General features: G+C 53.6%; 2 protein-coding genes across 2 annotated transcripts; one reads left to right on the forward strand and one right to left on the reverse strand.

Moving 5' to 3' along the window:
• The first annotated feature begins 6,163 nt into the window (after positions 1 to 6,163).
• Positions 6,164 to 15,831, forward strand: LOC128846425 (uncharacterized). Its single transcript, XM_054045519.1, has 2 exons — positions 6,164 to 6,242; positions 13,711 to 15,831. The coding sequence occupies exons 1-2, from the start codon at positions 6,167 to 6,169 to the stop codon at positions 14,766 to 14,768; spliced, it is 1,134 nt and encodes a 377-aa protein (XP_053901494.1). The 5' UTR covers positions 6,164 to 6,166; the 3' UTR covers positions 14,769 to 15,831.
• Positions 15,832 to 20,811: 4,980 nt separating this feature from the next.
• On the reverse strand, positions 20,812 to 22,884 carry SPINT4 (serine peptidase inhibitor, Kunitz type 4). The gene is made up of 4 exons (XM_054045531.1): positions 22,765 to 22,884; positions 22,289 to 22,459; positions 21,225 to 21,362; positions 20,812 to 21,023 (listed from the first exon to the last, which is right to left on the reverse strand). The coding sequence occupies exons 1-4, from the start codon at positions 22,847 to 22,849 to the stop codon at positions 21,013 to 21,015; spliced, it is 405 nt and encodes a 134-aa protein (XP_053901506.1). The 5' UTR covers positions 22,850 to 22,884; the 3' UTR covers positions 20,812 to 21,012.
• Positions 22,885 to 23,813: the final 929 nt, after the last annotated feature.

Consider the following 23,813-nt stretch of genomic DNA (forward strand, 5'->3'; position numbering starts at 1 on the left):
CTACTTAACACAGCACTCAGTGATTTCAGCTTGTAGTAGGGGAGCCCCAGTGCTGGTACACCATTGGCCCAAAGTGAATTCAGCTCAGCAGCCTGTAACTAGACTCCTAATAGAATCAAAATTAGCTCTGATATTCCACAGCAGAAAGAGAAGCAGGTACAATTAGTATTTCAGGCCCTCAAAATGCACCCATATTATCAAGTACAAATACCTACCCCCAGCCTCTCTCAATTCACTGGGTTGTGGAACCCATGTCCCTTTTCTAGCGAGTGCTACTTAGATGATGGTGAGTCCCTCTGTCATAAAACAGTTTCATTGTCCTTGATTCACATAATCAGGGTAACAACACTTTATTCTTCCTGCCCCAATAAAAGAGAAGCTGGGGGTCCCGCAGCAGCCAAAGTGACCATTTGGGTTGCTGTGGGCTCAGGCTAGGCGGGGTGGGTGTGCCTATGCAAACAAGATCAGCCCCTGGAGTTCTTTTCCACAGCTCACCACAATTCACCACCAGATGTCAGGTTAGAGCTCATCCTGACTCTGCTTACATGCAGAATGATGTCAGATTGGAGGGAGGTCTCAAATGCGGTTCTACAGGGATCTGTTCTGGGTCCAGTGTTGTTTAACGTCTTTATTAATGACCTGGATGTAGGTATAAAGAGCACACTGATCAAGTATGCAGATGACAGAAAGCAGGGGGGGTTGCCAATACTTTGGAGAATAAAGCTAAAATTCAGAGGGATCTTGATAAATTGGAGAACTGGGCTGTAGACAACAAAATGACATTCAGCAAAGAGAAGTGTCAGGTGCTCCACTTAGGGAAGAAAAATCAAGTGCACAAACACAGAATAGGGGATAACTGGCCTTGCAGCAGCACGGCTGAGAAGGATCTGGGAGTTGTGGTGGGTCACAACCTCAACATGAGTCAGCAATGCGAGGCTGTTGCAAAAAAAGCAAATGCAATTTCAGGTTGCATTAACAGAGGGTAGCATGCAACTCACAGGAGGTGATAGTACCACTCTACGCCGCACTGGTTAGGCCTCAGCTGGAGGACTGTGTCCAGTTTTGGACACTGATGTATAGAAAGGATGTAGAGAAACTGGACAGGATCCAGAGGTGAGCGACAGGTCGATCCAATTTCAGAGGGGTAGCTGTGTTAGTCTGTATCAGCAAAAAGAACGAGGAGTCCTTGTGGCTAATGAGACTAATGATCAGAGGGATGGAATGCAGCCATGGGAGCAAAGGCTGAAGGAACTGGGTATGTTTAGTTTGGAAAAGGAGATTAAGGGGGGATATGATAGCGGTCTTCAGATACCTGAAAGGCTGCCATAGAAAAGCTGGAGAAAAGCCGTTCTCTCTGGCCACCGAGGGCAGGACAGGAGGCGATGGGATCAAACTACAGCACAGCAGATTTAGATTAAATCTCAGGACACTTCCCAGCTGTAAGAACAGTCGGACAATGGGACAGATGCGCGGGGAGGTCATGGAAGCTCCTTCACGGGAGGTTTTCAAAAAGAGGCTGGAGTCGTCTGTGTTGGATGGTTAAGACACAACAGATCCTGCATCTCGGCGGGGGGTTAGATTAGATGATCCTGCTAGTCCTTTCTAACCCTATGATTCTAAGCACACAGATTCCCCAGTGGGGTCTATTTCCAGTTGCAGCTTTCCTTGAAGGTGCCTGTCACCTTTGAAAACCTCCCCATATGCTTTTACAATTGTCTCCATTGTTCATGAGACGCCTCCTTTTGCCTCTTGCATTGCAGCTATACAATTCTGGTGCTGCAGGTTGGATTAAGTTAGATTAAATATATGGGCCCAAAGCGTTAACAGTGTTAACATGACCTAGTAACGGTCCAAAATTAAACATCAGAGGGGAGCTGTGTTAGTCTGGATCTGTAAAATCAGCAAAGAGTCCTGTGGCACCTTACAGACTAACAGACGTATTGGAGCATGAGCTTTCATGGGTGAATACATGCATCCGACGAAGTGGGTATTCACCCACGAAAGCTAATGCTCCAATACATCTGTTAGTCTATAAAGTGCCACAGGACTCTTTGCAACATTAAACAGTTTCAGACAAGGTTTGGTATCCAGAGACCTCAAAAAGATACAGAAAAGGAGGAAAAACAGTTAAAGCCTTTGCAATGCAACGTATTGAATAAGGTTTCCATTTTCACCACATCCTTTGTTCCCTTCCCCTGTAGCAGAAGAGAGTTTTTAGAAGGGAAAGCCCCTTGTCTGACAGTCTCTTAGCTGGTATCAATGATGGGCAATAAGTGTCCTTTGGGGAAAGGAGACGTTAGTTGAGATGGACTGGCGCTGCTGTTGTTATAGTTGCTGTTAAACTCCAATCCTGTTTCCTAGAAGGCAAAACAAAAACCCCCACAAAAGGGGAAAACCATGAACAGCAAAGATGGAAAATGCAGCTTCTGACTCTGGTGTGGGATCTCATGTGCAGCCCTGCTGCTGGAAAAACCCAGGCCCAGCACGCAGTCTTATTAGCCACTCAGAGCCTGGCAAACTCGTACCAGTGTTGGGCTGTTTAGGGCATTGTTTTAGCTGCCTGTCTGGTCACAGGCTTTCAGCAGTGTTGCAAAATATGCAGTCTTGCCCAGCTAAGCCAGACAGAAAGAAAAAGAAGGGCACTAGGAAAGAGAAGTAAGAAGGTGGGGAAGGAAAAAGACACAGGGGGTATGTATGTGACAAAGTCTCACACCCCAGGTGGTGTTGGGGATTTAGCTGAAGCCAGCAGAGGTGCCTGTGTCATTTGGCTCCTTCTCTCTTTGGCTCAGGCTGGTCAGGACAACGCTCAGGTTTAGGATGAAGAAGGTCCAATGGTGTCACGCAGGATCCCAGGAGACGGTGGAGGTGGTAGCCTTAACGGTGAAACGTACGTCTTCCCCTTTTTCTGTCTGTCTGTCTGTCAGCTAGCATCGCAGTAGCCAGCTTCTCCCCCCAAAGTCTCTTTGGGGACCGAAAAGGGGAGTGGTGTGTGTAATAGTCCATCTTTTCATTACTTGTCCACCAATTAGGCCTAGTCTTCGACATGCCAATTTTGGTTCACTGATTTTCGGTTCCACACTTTTCTTGTTTACCAGGCACAATCTTAACACAGCCCTTGAGTTCTCGCAGGAGGCCTTTTTGTCTGGACTAATTCCATCCTTCTGTCTCACTTTTGCACCTTTTCCCATCAACATTTGTTGTTAGGTTATTGTGACACGTTATGAACATACGCTCAGTTTGTACAGTTGAGCTCACACTCAGGGTAAGTTTGTAGGCCCACTTATTACAACCTGCATCCTGATCAGCTCCATAGCTTGTCGGGGTGTATTCCCCCAGAGGGGTCTATGGTGCTCACCATCCACCACTACAAAACCATGACCGTACCTGGCTGGGGACAGGGTGTAGAGGGCTGCACATGCTGTAGCTCCCCACTGCCTCAAGCTTCTCCACAGCCTGAGGAGCCTGGGGAACTATTGCTTCCCAGAGCAGAACGAAATTGTGGCGCGACACAGGTTTTTCACTAGAGACCAAGATGAAAGGGAAACTCCAGAGCTCCATGGGGATTAGACCGAATTCCCCGGCTCACACCTCCAGCCGCTGCCCCGCAGAGAACTCACAGCTCAGCTCTGCCACCGCGGTTCCCTAGCAAAGCGTGAGGCTGAGCGCAGGTCGAGTTGGCCAGGTGGAGCTTCAATAAATCCCGCACACCGCTCTGTCCACGCGGGCGAGCCGCTTCCAGCCCAACTCCCCCATTCCCCGTTCCACTGGTGTCCTGCCATCACAGACCCTCTGGGGAACATGGGCCCTCTGACTCCAGTTCCACTCACCATGATACACCCTCTGCAGGCATGGCACAGGCATGGTCATGTCCTATTGGACTGTTGCTCTGGCAGGGTGTCCTACCTGCTGCAGTCGCCAGCATCTGATGTTCCACATGAAGGTGAAATGCACCTGGGCAGCTGCACAGCACCACACCCGCTTCCTTTAGGTAATTGAGGAGACGGTACATTGCTGGGAAAACACGGGGTATTGCATCCACCTGCAGCTCAGTAAGTCCCATTAGATATGGTGTTTTTATGGGACGTCCTTGTTAAGATCTCAGAGAATAGAAATGCTAGCAGTCAGGGTGCAAATTGTGTGTTACAGTGTCATGAGGCCGGTGCCTTGCACACTGGGCAACTATGTGGTTCTGACTTACATCCCAAAGAGGCAGAAAGCACGTTATCTATCTGTCACCCAAATATCCCAGTGGCTCTCAACCCTCAAAACAACACATATGGCGAGTTGTCGTCAAACACAAGAAGCCTGTGCCTGGCTCCTAGCACTGCAGGACTGTGCCCTCCCAGAGAAGGGCCTTTTGGACTCCTTTGTGGGACTGTCCACCAAGCGACCAAAGGCAGCCCTGGTGTAAGTGTGTGCCACGTCATTGAAATCAGTGAGTCACGTGCTCAGGGCTGAATTTGGCCCAGTGTGTTTGTTTGCTGCATTGCTAACTTGTGAAAGTGCCCTGGGGCAGGCAGGAGGAATTGGATTTGGGTTCCAGGTTATGGAAATGATTGCCTAATTATTACCACCAGTCCCTGAATTCCTATACTATTTGTCAGACAACATACTTGACGGACAGATTAGGCCTGTATAGGAACTTAGACAGATGTCACTTCCCCCAGGAGCTATATACAGCCATGTCTGGGTTAGAAATCTGTACAACTTTCTATTCACCAGCGACACTGCACAACAAATATTGGATTCATCTGAAAATCCAGGTGGGGACTTAGGGAGCCAGACTGTGATTTCCTGCATTGGAATCTGGCCAAGAAACCAAGGCAAACACCCCTGCTCTTGAGAAAAGGGTCCGGGGACCTCTAAGGATGGAGCATGGGTTCTGAACTGCCTCAGAAGGAAGAGTATCACCCGGGCCACTGCCTGCAGCACCTGGGTTTCTCTTGGAGGTCTCTCATCTAAGCATTGACCTGGCCTGGTCATACTTAGCTCTGAGATCTAACACCGTGCCTCAGTAGTGTGGCTTGGGGCTGTGAAGTCTCAGTACACTGCAACCTGATCATTGTGTGCTATTGCTGGGGTAGTTTGATATTTCAGATCAATAGCTGGGTGTGTCCAGAGTGAGCTGTTATTTGCTGCAGTTCTCACCTCCCAGGGCACCAGCCACCTAGATGGAGCAATTAACTCAATGGTGTTTTCAGTCTAACAACGATGCAGGATAAACAACTGACTGTGGGATGAAAGCCATGAAGCTGCGAGGTGTGGAATACTGGAAATGCAATAGAAGAAGGTGGATCACTCAGTGCTGGCATCAGAATTGAGCCACAGCCGGGAAGAGTGGAGTAAACCTGTACTTAAAACCTGCTTCTTGCGAGGAGCCTTCCCACACAGATTTCCTCAGCAGCCTCCCACGCTGAATTGCTGTGTCTCTCACTGCGTCTGACTGGAAGCACTCTGAGGCAGGGATCTTGTCTTTCTAGGTTTCCTGTGAAGAGCCACAGACTGGTTCGGAGGTATAGAAATAATGTCCAGGTCCATACCTTGCTCCTCGGGGGTCATAGATTCTAGGACTGGAAGGGACCTCGAGAGGTCATCGAGTCCAGTCCCCTGTCCTCATGGCAGGAGAATAAGAACTATTGCCCGGCCAAGCTGCAGCTTTCAAACTTCAGCCATTTCTGGGCTTGGTATCTCCTCTCCTCCTCATGCCTGGTGCATCTGTGTCCTGTGCAGGCTGATTGTGAGGACCTCCTGACATGCTTCACCCCCCATTCTCTCACCCACCCTCCTGTTGGCCAGTTAATTGAGTAGGGAGGTTTTGTCTGTTTGCCCTGGGTATATCTGACATCACCAATTTTCAGCAGTTGCTGATGTCCCTGAGCATTGGTGGATCTCGGACGCTTCACTTTCTTCCTTAGGTTTCTTTGCTTTGTCTTCCAAGGCAATTTCTAAACATGACGAGGTCCTGTTCATATCCTTATTCTGTGTGGGCAGGGACAGATACCCGGAGCTGGCTCCTTAGAACGTGGAATTAGGTTAAAATATGGGCGGTCCTTATAGATCACCTGTGAGCTGCTTCCTCCCACACTTGCACCAGCCCCACCTGGGTGTGACTTTAAATTGCAGCTGGCTCAGCTCTGGGCACTCAGACCCAGCTCTAGGCAGCACCATGAAGTCAAGGGGCCTCTTTCTCCTCCTGGGGCTCTTTACCCTCTGGACAGCGCTACAGGGGGCACCAACAGAAAGTGAGTACAGGCAGAGAAGGGACCAGGGCATGGAGGGGAGACCTGGCATGGAGGGGGCAAGGGCAGTGGGTGCTTGGAAATACCTGACACCTTAGTTGGTTTGTCTCATCAGTGACCTGACACAGGGACCAATAGAAACCCATCTCCGTTGTCAGAGCCACTGCACAGGGATGGGACTGACCACAGCAAAGACAGGGTGAGGGGAGGAGATTCCCTCGGAGCAGCAGAGAGAATTACAGACCAGCTGGACTGGCCACACACTGCGAGTTCCCGAGATGCTGAGTGACAGGCACTGAGGGCTCAGGCTGGCAGGCTCTGGACTCTTTTAGCTGGAGGCTTTTATTATCAATATAAGAATATGCAGGCGCCCAAACTCGGCACTACAGCATCAGCGAGGGGGAACAGGGTTGTCTGAGGTTGAGGAACCAGGTACAGATGGGGAGAGACGAGGGGAGGCTCTACCCATTGGACTTCACGTGGGTCCCCAAGGCTCTGAACTCTGTTTCTCGTCTCAAACGTGAAACTCAGCAGGGAAGCCCATCAGGAACAGCCTTTTTTGGGCTGCTGGGTGCTCCTGATTCCTCAGGACACGCAGACCTGCTTCCTGCTCTCTTCTTGGCGGGGTTTGTTAACAGAGAGCAAGGCTCCGTGCCCCTCTTGGTTGTGAGCCCAGGTGGAAGTCCAGCATGTAATCTTCCCACCCCACCAGGTTTTGATGGCCCTTAATATGTCGCCTTGTAATGGTGGATCCATAGCGCCATCCGCTGCTTCTCTGAATAACCTTTGCCAACAATGTCTTCCCAGGCTGCTCAGAATTCAGACAGGTCACTGAGGCCTGCTGCCAGGCTGGTATCCTGGCTGCCTGAGGGACGGGCTGGTTTTTCAGGAGGAAGGCTGACCTGCGTCGGGTTACTGAGTGGGGGGTTGTTTGTTTGTTTGTGGGCTGAGCTGAAGTTAATGCCACCGGTCAGTGGAGCTGGAGGTGTAATTTCCAACTCGGGTAGATGTACCCGCGCTAACTCTGACTGAGCGCGGGTGCTGAGAACAGCAGAGTAGCTGGGGCTGTATGGGCAGCGGGCCAGCTGCAGCTCCAGTGTAAACATACACAGCGAAACCCCATTTCTTACTCCCCTCCAAATACCTTCTAAAGGACTGAAAACATGTGGGGCCAGATTCTCATCTGCGCCTGGCTTCTGGTGGGCACAGCTGAGAGGACTGACTACCAGGGAGCCGGGCACAGCTCCCTGGTCCTAGGGTTGGTCCTATGCTCTCCCCATCATTGCTTAGAGCAGATCCATTTGTCTTCTACGGATTGCTGGAGCACTGAGGTCTCTGGCCATGCCCTCTCCTGGCCCCAACATGCCCCCTACATGAAGGGATGTAGAAATTCCCATCGAAGAGAATCCATCCCTTCGGAATCCATCCTTTCCAAAATACCATAACCCATCTTCCCCACAGCCCCTTCCCTGAGCACTTAATCTGGACTGTCCGTGGTTCCTGACTCACTGAATTCTAGCTTTTAAAGTCCCTTCAGGACAAGAGGAAATAAACTCCATGGCCCACTGACCATTGAGACTTCTAGCTACGTCCTGCTGTAACAATGGATTCCCATTGAAGATCTAGATGTAAGCAGGGGAATGGTCCCGCTGTTGTGGGGAACTTTCCCGGCCTATGCACTACCCTGGTGAAATGGGCTAGTGAACGGATCTGAGTCCTCGCTCCCACTCCCTTCACCCGCAGGCCGGTCTGCCCTCGAGTGCTCCCCTTCCTTCCTCCTCATAACCCCGACCCAGCTGGGCCCAGGGTTCCTGGGGGGCTGGGCCCACAGTCTTGTCATGGTCACATAGGACAGGGGTTAGGGTGTCCCCACTCCGGGATGCTGTCTCTGCACCAGACACTTCCCTGCCCCACTGCTCACTGCAGAGTTCAGAGCAAATACGATTTGTTAACCCGCAACTAATGAGAACACGGGAAAAGGGGAAGGTGAAAGGGAAACATGTCACCCTGCTCCGTGGGCCTGGGGCACTGCACCCAGCCGTCTCGGGGGCGCAGGGACGTTCCCAGCCTGCTCCTCGCAGGGCCCACACCCCTGCTCAGGCCCTGGCTGCGTTGCCGTGACACCGGGGCTTGCATCCTGCTTTGGGGCTGTGCCCACATGCCCGCAGGCGCTAGGGGGCAGGGCCCGTCCCCCCAGCCTTGCCCCGGTCGGGGTCACGAGCCTTTCCCAGCCTGGCCTGCAAGTCCTCGTGTCTGGGGCCTCCCTGTGCTGGGCCTGGGACCTTGGGCCCCTGGACTCCCCAGCCGCTCACATGGCCCCAGCCCCAGCCCCACTCACTCCCTGCCTCCATCTCAGCTCCCGGGGCTGCTCCTCTGGCCCTGCTCCCAGCCCAGCTGGGCTCCTGCTCTCCCCTTAGCTCTGCCCCTCCGGCCCAGCAGCTCCACCTCACACGGGACCCCACACTCCTGGCTCCCTCATTGGCCTGTCTGCCCTGTCAATCAGCCTGACCTGGAGTGTTGGCCTCTCCCCATTGGCCCTGGGGACTGTCAGCCTTAGGGTCCTGATTTCCCATTGGCCTCCCCCTTAGGTCTGGGAACAGGAGGTTTCCTATGGGCTGAGTACACGATACCCCAGCTGGCCTGTGCAGGGCAATGGCCGGCTTGGAGCAGAGCTGATTAGTGAAGGAAACGTCCTGGCCTGGAGCAGGGCCTCGGGGCTGAGAATAGGGATTCAGAGATGGGGGCAGAGGTCCGTCATCAGTGATCGTTTGGCCCATTTCTTCAGGATCCTCTCTCGTTCCACATGGAGTTATTATTGGCTGCCATGTGACACCTGTGAGACTCACCGATTGCACGGCTCCTTCGTGGGGCTGAATCAGCGACAGGAATGTCCCACAGGATGCCAGCGCAGCAGTAACAGGGGTGTGGTCATGAATACGTGGCAGTTACGCCTAGGCAGCGCTCAGGGGACAAGAAGTACCTGTTCTATGGCTGCCTAGCGTCAGTGCCTTCCTAATAATCTACTCTGTGTTGGGAAATGATCTGGACAAGAAACCTCATGCAGACACTGAACATGGGAGACTGGCTGGATCTGCGAGAGCCACCACCTTTGAGACGTCTTAGTGACATGCAGGATGCTATGAGTACTACACATGATCAGACATGGAATCCCATCACCGCTGATTGTCACTGTCTTCCTTCCAGATGAGACTCAGCCCACTCTCCCAGCCGCAGCATGCATCTCCCCTGGCCACCGACACAGCAGGTCTTGGTCAGTCGTATTCGAACCTTGCAGACAGGGAGACACTACGTTCTGTGTCAGAATCTCTAGTCTGCCCTACCCTACCTTCCGAGGCCAGGAAGGCTGTGATTTCATGATGCCCTGAGTGCCCCTTCCGGAGCAGTGGGGGGACTTGGAGTAGAGAATGAGAAGTGAGAGGAGGAGTAGATGTGAAAAGAGTACTCAGGGTTGAGTTCAAAGCTTCTCCTAGAAGTGTCACTACAGGCCAGAGCAGGGGCAGCAGGCCTGTATAAGTTTTGGTGGTCCCCAGAATGGGTCCAAGTCCCATTCCCCCATACATCTGCTTAAGGCTCTAGGAGGGAGTTTGGGTGCTGGAGGGGTGTGGGCTCTGGGTGGGGCAGGAAGGGGTACGGACTCTGGGAGGAGTTTGGGTGTGTGGGGGGGTTCAGGCTCTCGGAGGAGTTTGGGTGTGGGTGGGGGTTCAGGCTCTGGGAGGGAGTTTGGGTGCGGGCTCTCGGAGGGAGTGTGGATGCGGGATGTGGGCTCTGGGCTGGGGCAGGGGGTTGGGGTGCGGGAGGGGGTTTGGGTGCGGGAGTGGGTTTGGGCTCTGGGAGGGAGTTTGGATGCTGGATGTGGGCTGGAGCAGGGGGTTGGGGTGCAGGAGGGGGTTCAGGCTCTGGGAGGGAGTTTGGGTGTGGGAGGGGTGCGGGCTCTTGGAGGGAGTGTGGATGCGGGATGTGGGCTCTGGGCTGGGGCGGGGGGTTGGGGTGCGGGCTCTGGGAGGGAGTTTGGGTGCAGGGTGTGGGCTCTGGGCTGGGGCAGGGATGTGGGAGAAGGTGAGGGGTATGGCTCTTATCTCGGGCGGCTCCCAAAAGCGATCCGCACACCCCTCTGGCAGTGGCTCCTAGGCGAGGGGACCAGGGGGTCTCCACTCACCCCTACCTGCAGGCACCGCCCCCGCAGTTTCCATTGGCCACAGTTCCTGGCCAATGGGAGCTGCGGAATCGGTGCTTGGGGCGGGGGCAGCACGCGGAGACACCCTACCCCCCCAGGGCCACAGGGATGTGCGGGCTGCTTCTGGGAATGGGGTGGAGTGACGGTGGGCAGGAAGCTGCCTTAGCCCCACTGCACTGCCAGTGGTGGCGACTGTGGTCGGGGGCCCCGGACCCTTTTAAATCGCCTGGGGGCGGCAGGTGGGCTGGGAGGCGTGTGGGGGCAGCAGGCGGGGCCGGGGGAAAGACCTGGCCCTGAACATTGGTGGAGCCGGGCCCCTGGGCCCTGAATATTCCTGGAGCATGGGCACCACAGGCCCGTATAACTCGCTGCCCCTGGGCCAGCGGACATTTTGCAGAGTGAGCCTTTTGCTTCTTATTCCTGGAGAGTTTGGAGAGTTTTGTAACTGTTCACAGCATTTGTAGTTATACTTGCTGAGCTCAGGAAATCAAATCTCATGGTCACTGTGCTGTCAGGAGGGGATTTTACTCCAAGAAACAACAATGCACAATTGGTCAGGAGAGCTCTTCTGGAGGGGGTCTCCCCGTCTCGGATATTGGCCACTGCTGGAGGCAGGATATGGGTCTAGAGACAGATCAAGGGATCCTGAGTTCCAGTGAGACGGAAGCTTTTGACATTTTGCTCTGTGCCTGTAGGAGGAGTGGGATGGTGGGAGTGGAACGGGTTTTGGTGCCAGTTGGGAATGGGGGTAGGTGAACTACAGATGGGTCAGACGCTTGGGCCTCTTTTCGTTTCCTCTGAGGCAGTTCAGCCACCTGCTAGGAAGGGCCTTGCTAACTCGCACTGAAGGCAGGAGGAGAAAAGATCCCCGACATCCAGGAAGTCTTGTTGGGCTGCAAGGATGTGATCCCCTTGTGCCAGCCAAGAAACCACCTGCCCCCATGAGCTCAGCTCATTGACGCCACGAGCACTGGACACCCTGAAGGAGACTCAAGCAAACACCTGGGAGTTTGATGCTTGTTCTTCCTGGCTAATAAAAAAGGGCCACAGGTAACTGGTGCCTCTCCTGACTGAAACAGCTTTACTGAAGAAACCTTCCCTCCCGCCTTCAAACTCCCAAGAGTCCAGCCAGCAATGAAGAAACCCATCTCCCGGGTGACCCCTGGTTTGTGTTCTGTAAAAGGGTAAAGAACTCTTCACTTTCTCCACACCAGTCATGATTTTATAGCTCTCTATCACAGCCCCCCTTAGTCGTCTCTTTTCTAAGCTGAACAGTCCTGTGCCCTCACACGGAAGCTGTTCCATACTTAATCTAATCATTGTTGTAGTTTCTCTGGACTTTTTCCAATTCTCATATCTCTTTTGGGAGATGGGACAACCAGAGCTGCACACTGCGTTCTAGGTGTGGGCCGACCATGACTTTATATAGAGGCAAGATGATATTTTCTCTCTTATTCTCTATCCCTTTCCTCATGGTTCTAGGATTCTGTTGGCTGTTTTGACTGCTGCTTCACGCCGAGCAGGTGTTTTCTGAGAACTATCCACGATGACGCCATCTCTCTTGAGAAGTAACAGCTAATTCTGACCCATTGTTTTGTATGCACAGTAGGAGAGGATGCAGCAGCACATCTCAGTGACGCTCCCAGGGGTCCCCAGGACTGGGAGACACCTCACCATTCCCTGCCCTTAGTGTGAAGCAGTTTTCTCTCTGCCTGCTCTAAATCAGCTCCGAATCCACTTCCTCTGGCAGCACAAGTCCTGCCTTCCAGCCCCCTCTCCCCCCGCCAGGTCTCGCTCTCTCTGCACAGGCAGCGATAGGCACACAACCACCCCTGAGTTCATGGACTGTTCCACTGGACAGTCACACAATTACCAGGTCTGCTATTTCCAAAGGACCAGCCCAGCCCAGCTTGTAAGAGTCAACTCAGGACCCGTCTCAAGGAGTTTATCACACCCAAAGTTCTCTTCAGCATTTTCAGCCAAGCCTGGCTGAGAGCCCTTTTTCATGAAGCAAAAGTGCTGTCCTTTTCTTCCTCAGGGAAGTGTGCCTGGGTATCTTCTCCGCCCCCTAAAAGTCGAGCAAACCTTCAAAGTGCACCCCAAGATAAAGGTCTCTTGCCCATTGTGTTTCTTTTCCTGATAGTTCTAGCTTACAATCCCTTCATTTGCATTCAGTACAGACTGGTGGCAGGAGGTTCATTGTGAATGAGACAATACTCCTTAATGTGAACAGAGAGATGAATAAACACGCCTTGTCTGACAGAAAACCTGTTTTTCACCTCTGCGGGTGGGCAACCTTCATACACAGGCTTCAGTATACTGTAGATACATAACTCCCTAGTATCTGTACATACCTTTCACAGTGATATTGATGACTAACGTGACACTGGCTTTCATCTGAGACCTCACATGGCATTCTTTGGTGAACCAAAATGTACCTACCAGAATCAGGAGATTTCTGCCACCCTTCCCTCCCCGCATCCTTTGGCCACTTGCCATTGAGAGGTTCTTGAGTCACAGTCTGCTTAGCATCACAGGGTTCCCCGAGCACGTCAAACGTTCTCTACTCATGACAGTAGCTTTCCATAGACTATTGAGTGAAATCCAAGGTCTTGGGTTTTTACAGTACAAAATAGTGTGAGCCTAAGACACCTAAACAATTGCCAAAAGCGCTGGGATGAGGCCTGGGGTTGACACCTCTGCTCCCCAGGAACAATGGAGCTGTCCACTACAAGGGTAAAGCTGATGTGTACAGGAGACAGAGCTTTTCTCAGGGGCCAGTCCATGATTGGAATGAACACCTGGAGGATTTAAGAACCACCTTGAAGCTCACCATTTTCTATTTCAAATACAAAGCTCACCTATTTGATCTGCCTTAGGTAATAAAAACACAGAGCACAGCAGATAGAAAATAGATAATAACAAAAAATTAAAATAACCCTCCCCCATACACAATGTCCTCGTGCGAGAGGAAAGGTGAAACCGAGCGAGAACCATATTGAGAGACACTAGTCGTGTTACTTACTGCACCTCTGGAAGGTGCTCAGATACCACAGGGATGGGTGCAGTATAAGAACCGAAATAGAGCAGAACAGAATAGAATGAGATACCATATGTACAGGTACCTACAGACTATCCAAGGTAAGGGGCAATGCCCATATCCTAGAGACTGGTTGCTGCAGCGTGAAGAAAGTGCGAAGGGTGGATTGGGAGCAGTCAAATGTGACTGAGGCATATTTGGGTCTCTGACTCTCCTGTTTTCTCTCCCATTTTCAGGGATCCCTGCCACAGCTTCTCCTCTCCCTGGCGATGACCCAGGGAAACACGTATCAGAAGAAGATGAGCTGAAGGAAAAACTTGTGTTGGGGGTAACAGAACCGGTGTCTGGAGTTGAACCTGAGTCTAATGGAAAACCCGTGTCTGGTGCAGAACCTGTATCCAGTGAAAACCCTGTGTCTGTTGTAAAACCTAGATCCAGTGGAGAACCTGAATCTGATGACAGACCTGTGTATGGTGGGAGAGATGATGATGATTCTGACCTGCAGGATGGTGACTTTGCCATGGCTGATGACTTTGATGGGGGAGATGGTGATTCTAATGTGAGGGATACTCGCTCTTATGTGGATGATAACTTTGACGAGGGAGATGTCGATTCTTACCTGCAGGATGATGGCTCTGATGGGGTTGGTGACTTTGATGAGGGAGATGTCGATTCTTACTTGAGGGATGGTGGCTCTGATGGGGCTGGTGACTTTGACGAGGGAGATGTTGATTCTTACCTGAGGGATGGTGGTGCTGATGGGGCTGGTGACTTTGACGAGGGAGATGTCGATTCTAACCTGCAGGATGATGGCTCTGATGGGGCTGGTGACTTTGACGAGGGAGATGTCGATTCTTACCTGAGGGATGGTGGCGCTGATGGGGCTGGTGACTTTGACGAGGGAGATGTTGATTCTTACCTGCAGGATGGAGGATCTGATGGGGCTGGTGACTTTGACGAGGGAGATGTCGATTCTTACCTGAGGGATGGTGGCGCTGATGGGGCTGGTGACTTTGACGAGGGAGATGTTGATTCTTACCTGCAGGATGGAGGATCTGATGGGGCTGGTGACTTTGACGAGGGAGATGTCGATTCTTACCTGCAGGATGGTGGCTCTGATGGGGCTGGTGACTTTGACGAGGGAGATGTCGATTCTTACCTGCAGGATGGTGGCTCTGATGGGGCTGGTGACTTTGACGAGGGAGATGTCGATTCTTACCTGAGGGATGGTGGAGCTGATGGGGCTGGTGACTTTGACGAGGGAGATGATGGGTCTGATGATTCAGACTATTGAGGGGAGTTTCCTCAGCCCTCATTGACCCGGACATGGAAACCTTCTGATATCAGATCAGCCAGCAAATACATTCCTGGCAACAAGAGCCTCTCTTTCCTGTTTGACTTTTTTCCAGCTCTCCCTTCTCTTTTACTAGTGATTGCCTGGGAACATGCTGCCTCATTGAATGACAAGGTTACTGCTCAGGGATCACTCTCTCTAGGTGAAGGAAATCAACGTTCAGGGATCTTTGCTCCCTGGCCTGAGTAGGTGCAAGGGGACGTTGGGGTTCTCTCTCCAGGCTCTTACTCTAAGCTCATCATCCTAGTGTCTGAGCACTTTGATTCAGCTTTCAGCTCATTTTTTCTTGAGATATATTTTCTCTCTTATTAAATCTTTCCTGATGGGTTAGCCAGCCCCTGGCACTGATGTTCTCCACTCCTAGCAGTGTCCAGGTTCAGGCCAGTTCTTCTCGGGTACCCATCGCATGGTGCACCCAGAGCCATTCCCTCTGAACACCTTCAGGCTGGGCCTGGGGCCAGTGTCTTCATCTGGGAGCTGGAATTCCGAGTTGAAGGAAAACTCATTTACTCACAAATTCTCCTTCTGATGTGGCTCCCCCTGCCCCGAGGTCAGCCAGACCTTTTGGCTAAGAGTAATCAGAGCTGTGGTTTGGGATCTGATACATCCTCTGCTGGGCCCCCATGGAGTGAATGGGCTGAATGAACTAACTGGCGTTTTCCATCTCTAACGGCTGTGACTCGCTTCTCTAATGGATTGTGTTTACTGAGGGACAACGTATCCTACAGTCTCAGTTACTGAGGGACAGCATAGATCATTGCTATATTTGCTTTCCACAAACTACTTTTAGTATAACCTTTTATGTACCTGAATATTTGGCTGCTAATATCTAAACTGTACTGTTAAATTTATTAGCCCTAATTTGGGATATTGCAGATTATGTACTACATGTATTTTATGGCTTTTAAACCAAACTTTGTACTTTTGGATAATTTAAGCCTTATACCCAGATGTACAGACACTCTTTCCTTAACCTGTGTCTTAGAGAATTTTAACATTAGCGTTAATAAACATTTTAAAATCTGAAACATCCTCTGCTGGTGCCCCATGGCGTGAACGGGCTGAATGAGCTAACGGGCGTTTTCCATCTCTAACGGCGGTGACTCGCTATGTTCTCAGTAAAGGCATCACTTTATTAGCACTCATGCCAAAGGATCTTCAATGGTCACCTGACACTGGCTATGTCATACATCGCCATTAGATAGCGGTGTGGCAGGCCACTCTAACGCTGCAGTATCCTCGTCAATGGAAACTATCACTTAGAAGCCCAGATGTTTTAACATGGTTTCTCACACTGTCTAGTGAACAGTTTTTTTAACCAATGTAGCCTGAACAAGTCAGAATTTATGGAGCAGCAGTCAGAAGATTTTCTGGAGAAATTGCTGGGTTCTGTGTTGGACAAATTCTGCTAGTTTAATCTATACTAACAAGCCTCAGCACCATCTGTGGAGATTGGAACCAGCACCAGGTGCCACAGAGTCCCCCTGAAATGCCTGGATAAGTCTGGAAGATCTAGGGAATTCCATTGAGCATTGGTCTGCTACCAACTCACTCCACTAGCTCTTAACGCTCATTTCGGTTCTAAGCTGCTCTCCAGGATGTAGGCCCAGGAGATGGTCTGTTGCCATAAAGCATCTTCTCTCACCCCTACACAGCTCTGAGTATCTAACTGCTGGAGGTTTCTGGGAAGTTCCCTCCTGTGCTGCCCCTCAGTGTGGGAACAGGTGTTGCTCTGGAGCTCATGAACTTTAGAAGTGGATTGTTTGGCTTTTGAATCCATTTGGGCAGCTTGGACGGGCCTCTGCCACTCCATTCTCCTGGGGACAGTGTAGACTTGAGGTAACGTGTTGGAAACCAGATGTATGACTCAGTTACCCAGCTGTGCACATCAAAACTGAGCTCCATTTCTGGAAGGCTCCTGAGAAAGAATTGTGGAGTGAGCAAACAGGCACTTAACCCTGGATTCAGGTGCCAAGTGTGAACAGTGTGTGAATAAGTCATATCTTTACTTGCAAAGAGAGAGCCAGGATGGCCTAGTGGATGAACCCAGGATTGGGACTGGGTATATTCCCTCTGTGCTTTGCTATGTTTGTACCCTCAGCTCTGCCATGTGTAACCGTTTGGCTTGGATAAGTGTCACGGAGTCCCTGGGCAATGCTCTGGAACTGCTCCCCACAAGTCAGTCAGGACTCTGGGGAGCCTCCTCTCCCTCGGAGCAGACCATCTTCAGGGCAAGAAGCTCACACGGCTTCACTTTCCTGGGTCTGACCTTGGAGCATTCAGCATCCTCTCTCCCTCTGTGCGCTTCCCACAGCGAGTCTGCCCAGGCGGGGTCCTGGGGAAGCCAGAGGGTCCTGCACCCCCACTTCACAGTCAGATGTGACTCTTAGCCATCCAGTAAAACAGAGGTTTATTAGATGACAGGAACATGGTCTAAAACAGAGCTTGTAGGTACAGCGGCGAACGGGACCTCTCAGCCGGGTTCATATGTTCAGAGAGCCAGACACCCCCGTCTGCACTCCCTTCCCTGTTCCCAGCGAGCACCCAACTGAAACCTCCTCCAGCCCCTCCTTTCTGGCCTTTGTCTCTTTCCCGGGCCAGGAGGTCACCTGATCTCTTTGTTCACCTTTAGCTATTTCCTTGCAGGGGGGAAGGGTCCTGTCCAATTGTTGCTAGGAGATAGAGTGTCAGTGATTTATGCACACTGGCCTTCATCCCACCTCCTAGAGACTTAAGAAATGCATAGGGGAAACTGAGGCACCCACACGGTATTCAGAGGAAACATTAAGAACAGTCCCACTTTGTCACAGTAAGACATTGTATATGTGTGTGTAGGTTTTCCCAGGGGTGGAATGGGGGGACCTGCCTCATGGGGACTGTGAGGACTCACCAGTTCAGGCCGGTACAGCACTTAGTAAATGTGTAACTGTAACTATTAGAATGTAGGGGAAGAAATTGTGTGTAGGGCTGTAGGGGCTGATTCTCCACGTCACCAGCCCAGTGCTGGGTGCAGTCGTAGGCTGCCTGATTTCCATGAACAAGTGTTGAGGATACACCTTCAAGCTGTGTATTTGGCCAACTGGGTGTTCAAACAGCCACCCATGCAGGCTAATCCACACATTGCCTGGACAGGCATCGTAATGGTGCCTGCAGATTAGAGACACAGTTATGCAGGTGCTGGGCTAGTGTCCTTGGGGAGTTAGGCCGGGCTTGTGTTCTACACCAGGGAACACAAAGAGCCGGGCTTTGTAAAAACCCTTCTTGTTTTCACCGTTCTCTTCCGAGGAGTAAGAAGTCCCCTCCCCTGTAACGCTGTTGTTAACGGAGCTGTGTGTTTCTCTCTGCTGCTTTGCCCACCATTCTGCGTGTAGCTGGGTGCCCGAGCCACCTTCCTGTCTGGTTGACGCAGCGTGTTCTCTGCCACGTGACGTGCACTGGGAGTTGGCTTGGTCTCTTTCTTTTAGAAATGAAAGCCTCTCTTCAATAAATGTGGATATTAAAAATAACCCCTGCCGGGATATCGCTGTGAACTTCTGTTTGTGGTTTCATAAGTCTCTGTCCCTGGCCTGTGCTCTCCCCTTCCCCTGCCCAACAGCACAGGAGCTTCTCTTCTCTGGTGGGCCTAATTTCAGGGTACATGAGACGCCCTTTCCGCGAGTTCCTCAGTTAGTGCCAGGAACACAGAGGATGCTGATCCTGCACATGCTCACATGCTTAACTTCAATGGGACTAGTCACGGGTCAAAATAAAGACGGGAATGGTGGGAGATCCCGATCTCCCCCAGAAGCAGCCGCTTCACAAAGAGCCTCAGACAGAGCAGGCAGTGGGACACATTCCCAAAGCTGCTTGTACACAAATGTGCAAGTGCACTTGGGAGCCCAGTTCACGTGACGGTATGTGCAAATGTGTGACTTGCCAGGTGTGCAGCTGCACAGGCCAAATTAGGCACAAAAACTGTGTAATTGTGAAAACAGGGGCACTAGTGTAAAGATTGGTCTGCTCCATTGTCGCGGAGTGTGTGGGGGAGTCAGGGCCCTGCACCCCTCTTCCTGAGATTCACTGCGACTCTCAACCAGCCAGTAAAGCAGAAGATTTATTTAAGGACAGGAACACAGTCTCAAGCAGAGCGTGTAGGTACGACCAGACCCCCCTCAATTAGGTCCTTCTGGGAGGTTCAGGGAGCTTAGACCCCAGCTTGGGGTTCCCTGCGTTGCACCACTCAGCCCCAACCGAAACTAAACTCCAAACTCCTCCCGCTGCTCCTCTCCTTTGTCCAGTCTCCCAGGCAGAAGGTGTTAATTCTCCCCACCCCCTCCTGGCTCAGGTTACAGCTAGGGTTACCATATTTCAACAATCAAAAAAGAGGACGGGAGGAGCCCCGCCCCCATCCTGTCCTAGTCCCGCCCCCGTCCTGTCCTAGCCCCGCCCCTGCCCCTTCCACTCCCTCCCACTTCCTGCCCCCTCAGAACCCCCAACCCTCCCCCCCACTCCTTGTCCCCTGACTGCCCCCCAGGACTCCACCCCCTCCCTAAGCCTCCCTGCCTCTTGTCCCCTGACTGCCTCCTCCTGAGACCTTCCCCACATCCTAACTGGCCCCCTAGGACCCTACCCCCCTACCTGTCCCCTGACTGCCCCAACCCTTATCCACACCCCCACCCCCTGACAGCCCCCCCCCAGAACTCCTGACCCATCTAAACCCCTCTGCTCCCTGTCCCCTGACTGCCCCCTCCTGGGACCCCTGCTCCTAACTGCCCTCCAGAACCCCACCCCCTACCTAAGCCTCCCTGTTCCTTGTCCCCTAACTGCCCCCTCCTGAGACCCCCCCCACCTGTACCCTGACTGCCCAAAACCTTACACCCCCAACCCCCAGACAGCCCCCCCCAGAACTCCCAAACACCCCCCCCGCTCCTTGTCCCCTAACTGCCCCCTCCTGAGACCCCCCCACCTGTACCCTGACTACCCAAAACCTTACACCCCCAACCCCCAGACAGCCCCCCCCAGAACTCCCAAACACCCCCCCGCTCCTTGTCCCCTAACTGCCCCCTCCTGAGACCCCCCCACCTGTACCCTGACTACCCAAAACCTTACACCCCCAACCCCCAGACAGCCCCCCCCCCAGAACTCCCAAACACCCCCCCGCTCCTTGTCCCCTAACTGCCCCCTCCTGAGACCCCCCCACCTGTACCCTGACTACCCAAAACCTTACACCCCCAACCCCCAGACAGCCCCCCCTGAACTCCTGACCCATTCAACCCTCCCCCCTGCTCCCTGTCTCTTGACTACCCACCCCCCCGAACCTCCCTGCCGCTTCTCTGGCCCCCGGCCCCCTTACTGTGCTGCAGAGCGGCGCGCTCGACAGCGGGGGAGGGGAGCAGGCTCGGAGCTCCAGAGGAACAGCGGGCGATCTGTGAGTGCAGGGAGGGGAAGGGAGAGGAGGGGGGGTGTCAAGTTTCAGGAGGGAGGAGGGGGAAGTGCAAGCAGGGCTCTGGCTCTGGCTTTTGGAGCACCGGCTGCTTTGTAAGCGCGCGCACGCTCTGCATGGGAGGGGGGAGGAGGGGAAGTCCGGACATTGACAAATTCCCCCCGGACGCTATTTTTAACCCGAAAAAGCCGGACATGTCCGGGGGAATCCGGACGAATGGTAACCCTAGTTACAGCTCAGGTAGCTTCCTTCAAGGGAAGTCCCCCATCCCCAATGCAACCCCCCTGCAACATTCCCAGGTCAAATCTGCCCTGTTCCCTGCTCCGTCACATCCATGTCGCTGCTCCCAGAGCTCCCAATGCACATCCCAGAGCTTGTCTGTGATTACTGGGAAAGTTTCCACCTGGCAATTCAGTGTCTCTCGGTCTCTGGATTGCAGCCCTGAACCGAAGCATCTGCCTCGGATCCAGCCCGACAGGCCCAAGAGGGGCGGGGTGGGTGGTGGGGGCTGCACAGGCTGGGAGAGGCCTGACCTGGAGAATGATGAAGCAGACGCCGAGGTGCAGGGATGTCAGGAAATGTTTATTGAGGAAGAGAAGGAATCCCAGGAAACCACGACCTGTTCCCCTGGCAAAAACACCAGGGATGGGGAGAGTCCCTGGGGGTCGGGACTTTGTCTTCGGGCTGATCCGATCTTGGCAATTGGTCAGTGCGGCTGAGGCAGCTCGTCCCCTCTGGAGTCCGGGTCCTGGCAGATGGGACTTAGGGAGGCCCTGGGAAATAGGACGAAGCCGTCAGAGCCCTGGTCCCGTATCGCTGCTCCCCGACCCCCCTGTGCTTAGTGTGACAGCAGAGCAGCTGGTGAGAGTGGCGCCGTCACAGGCAGACAGGTGTGCGTGCCAGGAGGGACGGGGCAGCAGAACATCTCACGGCAGCTGCTGAGGGTGTCACTGCGGCTGGAAGAGGGGACTCACCTGATGGAGCCACCGTCACGCAGGTGTAGCCACAGCCATTAAAGCAGCACTTCTGTCCTTCTTTACAGTCAGAGTCGCTGTTGCAGCCATGCAGGCAAATGCCGGGGCCTGTGGTCTTGGGGCAAACCCCGGGTCTCTCTGCAATGCAGAATGGGCACAGAGGGGAGACACCAGCCTTGTAACTTAGCCCACCAGCCAAAGGGCATCCTGGCCTCTGCCAGAGGACCTTGAACGAGCAGCTCCTTGGGCAGAGCTCCAGGACCCCAGACACTTCCAGCTTCCTGAGACAGCTCTGGGCTGGGGGGTCTGGGAGTTGGGATCAGGTCTGGCAGGCTCATGGGCTGGGTCCTGGCCCTTCCTTGCCCTGGGCTTGGTTCCCGTGCCCCTGCAGAGCTGCTTTGGCCCGTTCCCCAGTGCTAGTGCTGCATGCAGGTGTGTGAGGACAGCCTCAGCCCACGGCACGGCACACTCAGAGCTGTGCGGTTGTTCCCCGGCTCAGCCAGACCACATTGCACAACGGACAGAGTGGGAGGCTGGGTCCGAGGGGCCGGGTGTTCAGTCTCTGCTGTCAGTATTTCTGGGTGGAAGTGAAGCCTCCAGCACAATCCTAGTAGAACACTCCGCTCGGGCCAGACCTGGGTCAGATGCTGGCAGCGCGATCTCGCCTGCACAGCTCGTGGCTGGGGACCTGGGTGCCCGGCTGCCCCATGTGTCCGTTAGCTCCTTCGGGGGGCAGGCCAAGCCATGATACAGGGTGGCAGTGACTGCCCAGGGCCACCAGTAGGTAGCACAGCTGGGACTGGAACTCAGGACTTCCTGGCTAACATGCCATGGCTCAGAGCCCTGTGATTTGGGACCCCCAGGTTCCACCCCAGCCACAGCAGGGCTGGAACTCAGGGGTCCTTTTATTTGACCAGACCTCCCATCATGAGAAATACCAGGGCTCCTTGAATGCTGGAGACCTGCCCCAGTGTAACTCCCCCCCCCCCCCAATTTATGGTGTGGAGCTGGGCAGCACCCCCCATCTCCCCGCCCAGGGAGAGGCTGGGCTCTGTCCCACGCACCAGGAGGCCTGCAGGCACGCACACACTCTGCCTTCGTCTTAAAGTTGTTCTTGTTGCCCTTGCAGCCGCCATAGATGAAGCTTTCGCATGTCCTGGAGGCCGGGTTGTAGAAGAAGCGCGGGATATGTCCCTTGCAAGGGCCCTTCTCAGGCGGGAGTCGGCAAATGTCACCTGGGGAGAGGAGATGGGTTGTGATGAGAGCAGAGATCTGCACTGGACACATGCCTGTGCTCTCTGGAACAAGGCAATGACCTGCACGGTGTGAGCTGAGAGCTCTTCTGCGGAAAGTGGGTGCCACAGGAGAGAAACAGCCACTTCTACCTCCAACAAAGACTCCGAGCCCCGGGGCCTGGGAGCGACGGCCCGAGGGAAAGCACATTTAAGGGAAATTCTTGCTCTGCAAGTTGTGACTTCTTTTACAAAAGAGAGGGCTCCCGTGACCCTCATCTGAGCCACGAGCAACTTCCCTTACTCACGTTTATCTCCCTGACCAGCTACAGCCTGCAGCTCGGCCCAGAGGGCCAGGAGCCCCAGAAGCAGGAAGATGCTGCCTGACTCCATGGTGCTGCCGGGAGCCGGGTCCAGTGCCCAGCACTGAGCCGGGCTGGGATTTAAACCCGGTGGGGCCGGATCAGAAGGGGGGGAGGTGGCTGCAGTGACCTATCGGCTCCTGCCACGCTCCAGTGCCCAGCACGCGCTGTCTGACAATAAATCAGTCCCCCCGGATGGAACGAGGAAACAACCCGGATCCTGGGCTTTGGGAAACACCCTCGAAGGAATCTGGAGAAACAGGGAGGTTCCGAGCGCCCTGTGGGGAAACAGCCTGGTGCAAAGTGAGGCTGATGGGGAGGTGAGCTGGGGAGCCCAGCGTTCATGTGAGCAGGGCATGGAGATGGGGCACGTTGTGCAGTGGGGCTGAGAAGGCCAAGAGGATTCTGGGTAGCAGGCGACACGGTGTCACGAAGGCGTGGTGACATGGAACAGGCTGTCTGCCCTGCTGGTGCCAGGGCGTCACACGCCCTGCGCTGCTCATCCTGCTGGAGTCTCCTCAGTGCACGGCCGCAGCCTGCGCCAATGCAAACATCCTCCACACCTGGCATGGTACTGAAACCCTGCCCAAGGCCAGGGACGGGCCCCTCCTGGACGCCTGCATGCAGCTCCGGGCTTGTCAGCTCCCGAGGGAAGCGCAAATTCTGGAGAAGGTGCAGAGAAGAGCAGCGGCCAAGGGTCTCAGCTTGAGAACTGAACCCTGGCCAGCGTGGGGACCAGCAGCTATGGAGAGGTGATGCCAAGATGAGGATCTGTCAGGCTGAAGCAGTAGCTAGGGGTCACATGGGCACTGCTGGGAATGGAATCCACCTCAGGCCTTTGCCTAGAGCCAATCCAGTCTGGGGACTGGGTGGGGAATGGGCCGTGACCTGGCTCCCACCCCATGTCTGGAGTAAAGGGTGACTCGCACTCCTCCAGACCTAGGATCAGGAAGGAATTACGAGTACGCATGCACACGTGCACACGTGCACACACA

Source organism: Malaclemys terrapin, chromosome 12, assembly GCF_027887155.1.
Source record: "Malaclemys terrapin pileata isolate rMalTer1 chromosome 12, rMalTer1.hap1, whole genome shotgun sequence".
Taxonomy (NCBI): Eukaryota; Metazoa; Chordata; order Testudines; family Emydidae; genus Malaclemys; species Malaclemys terrapin.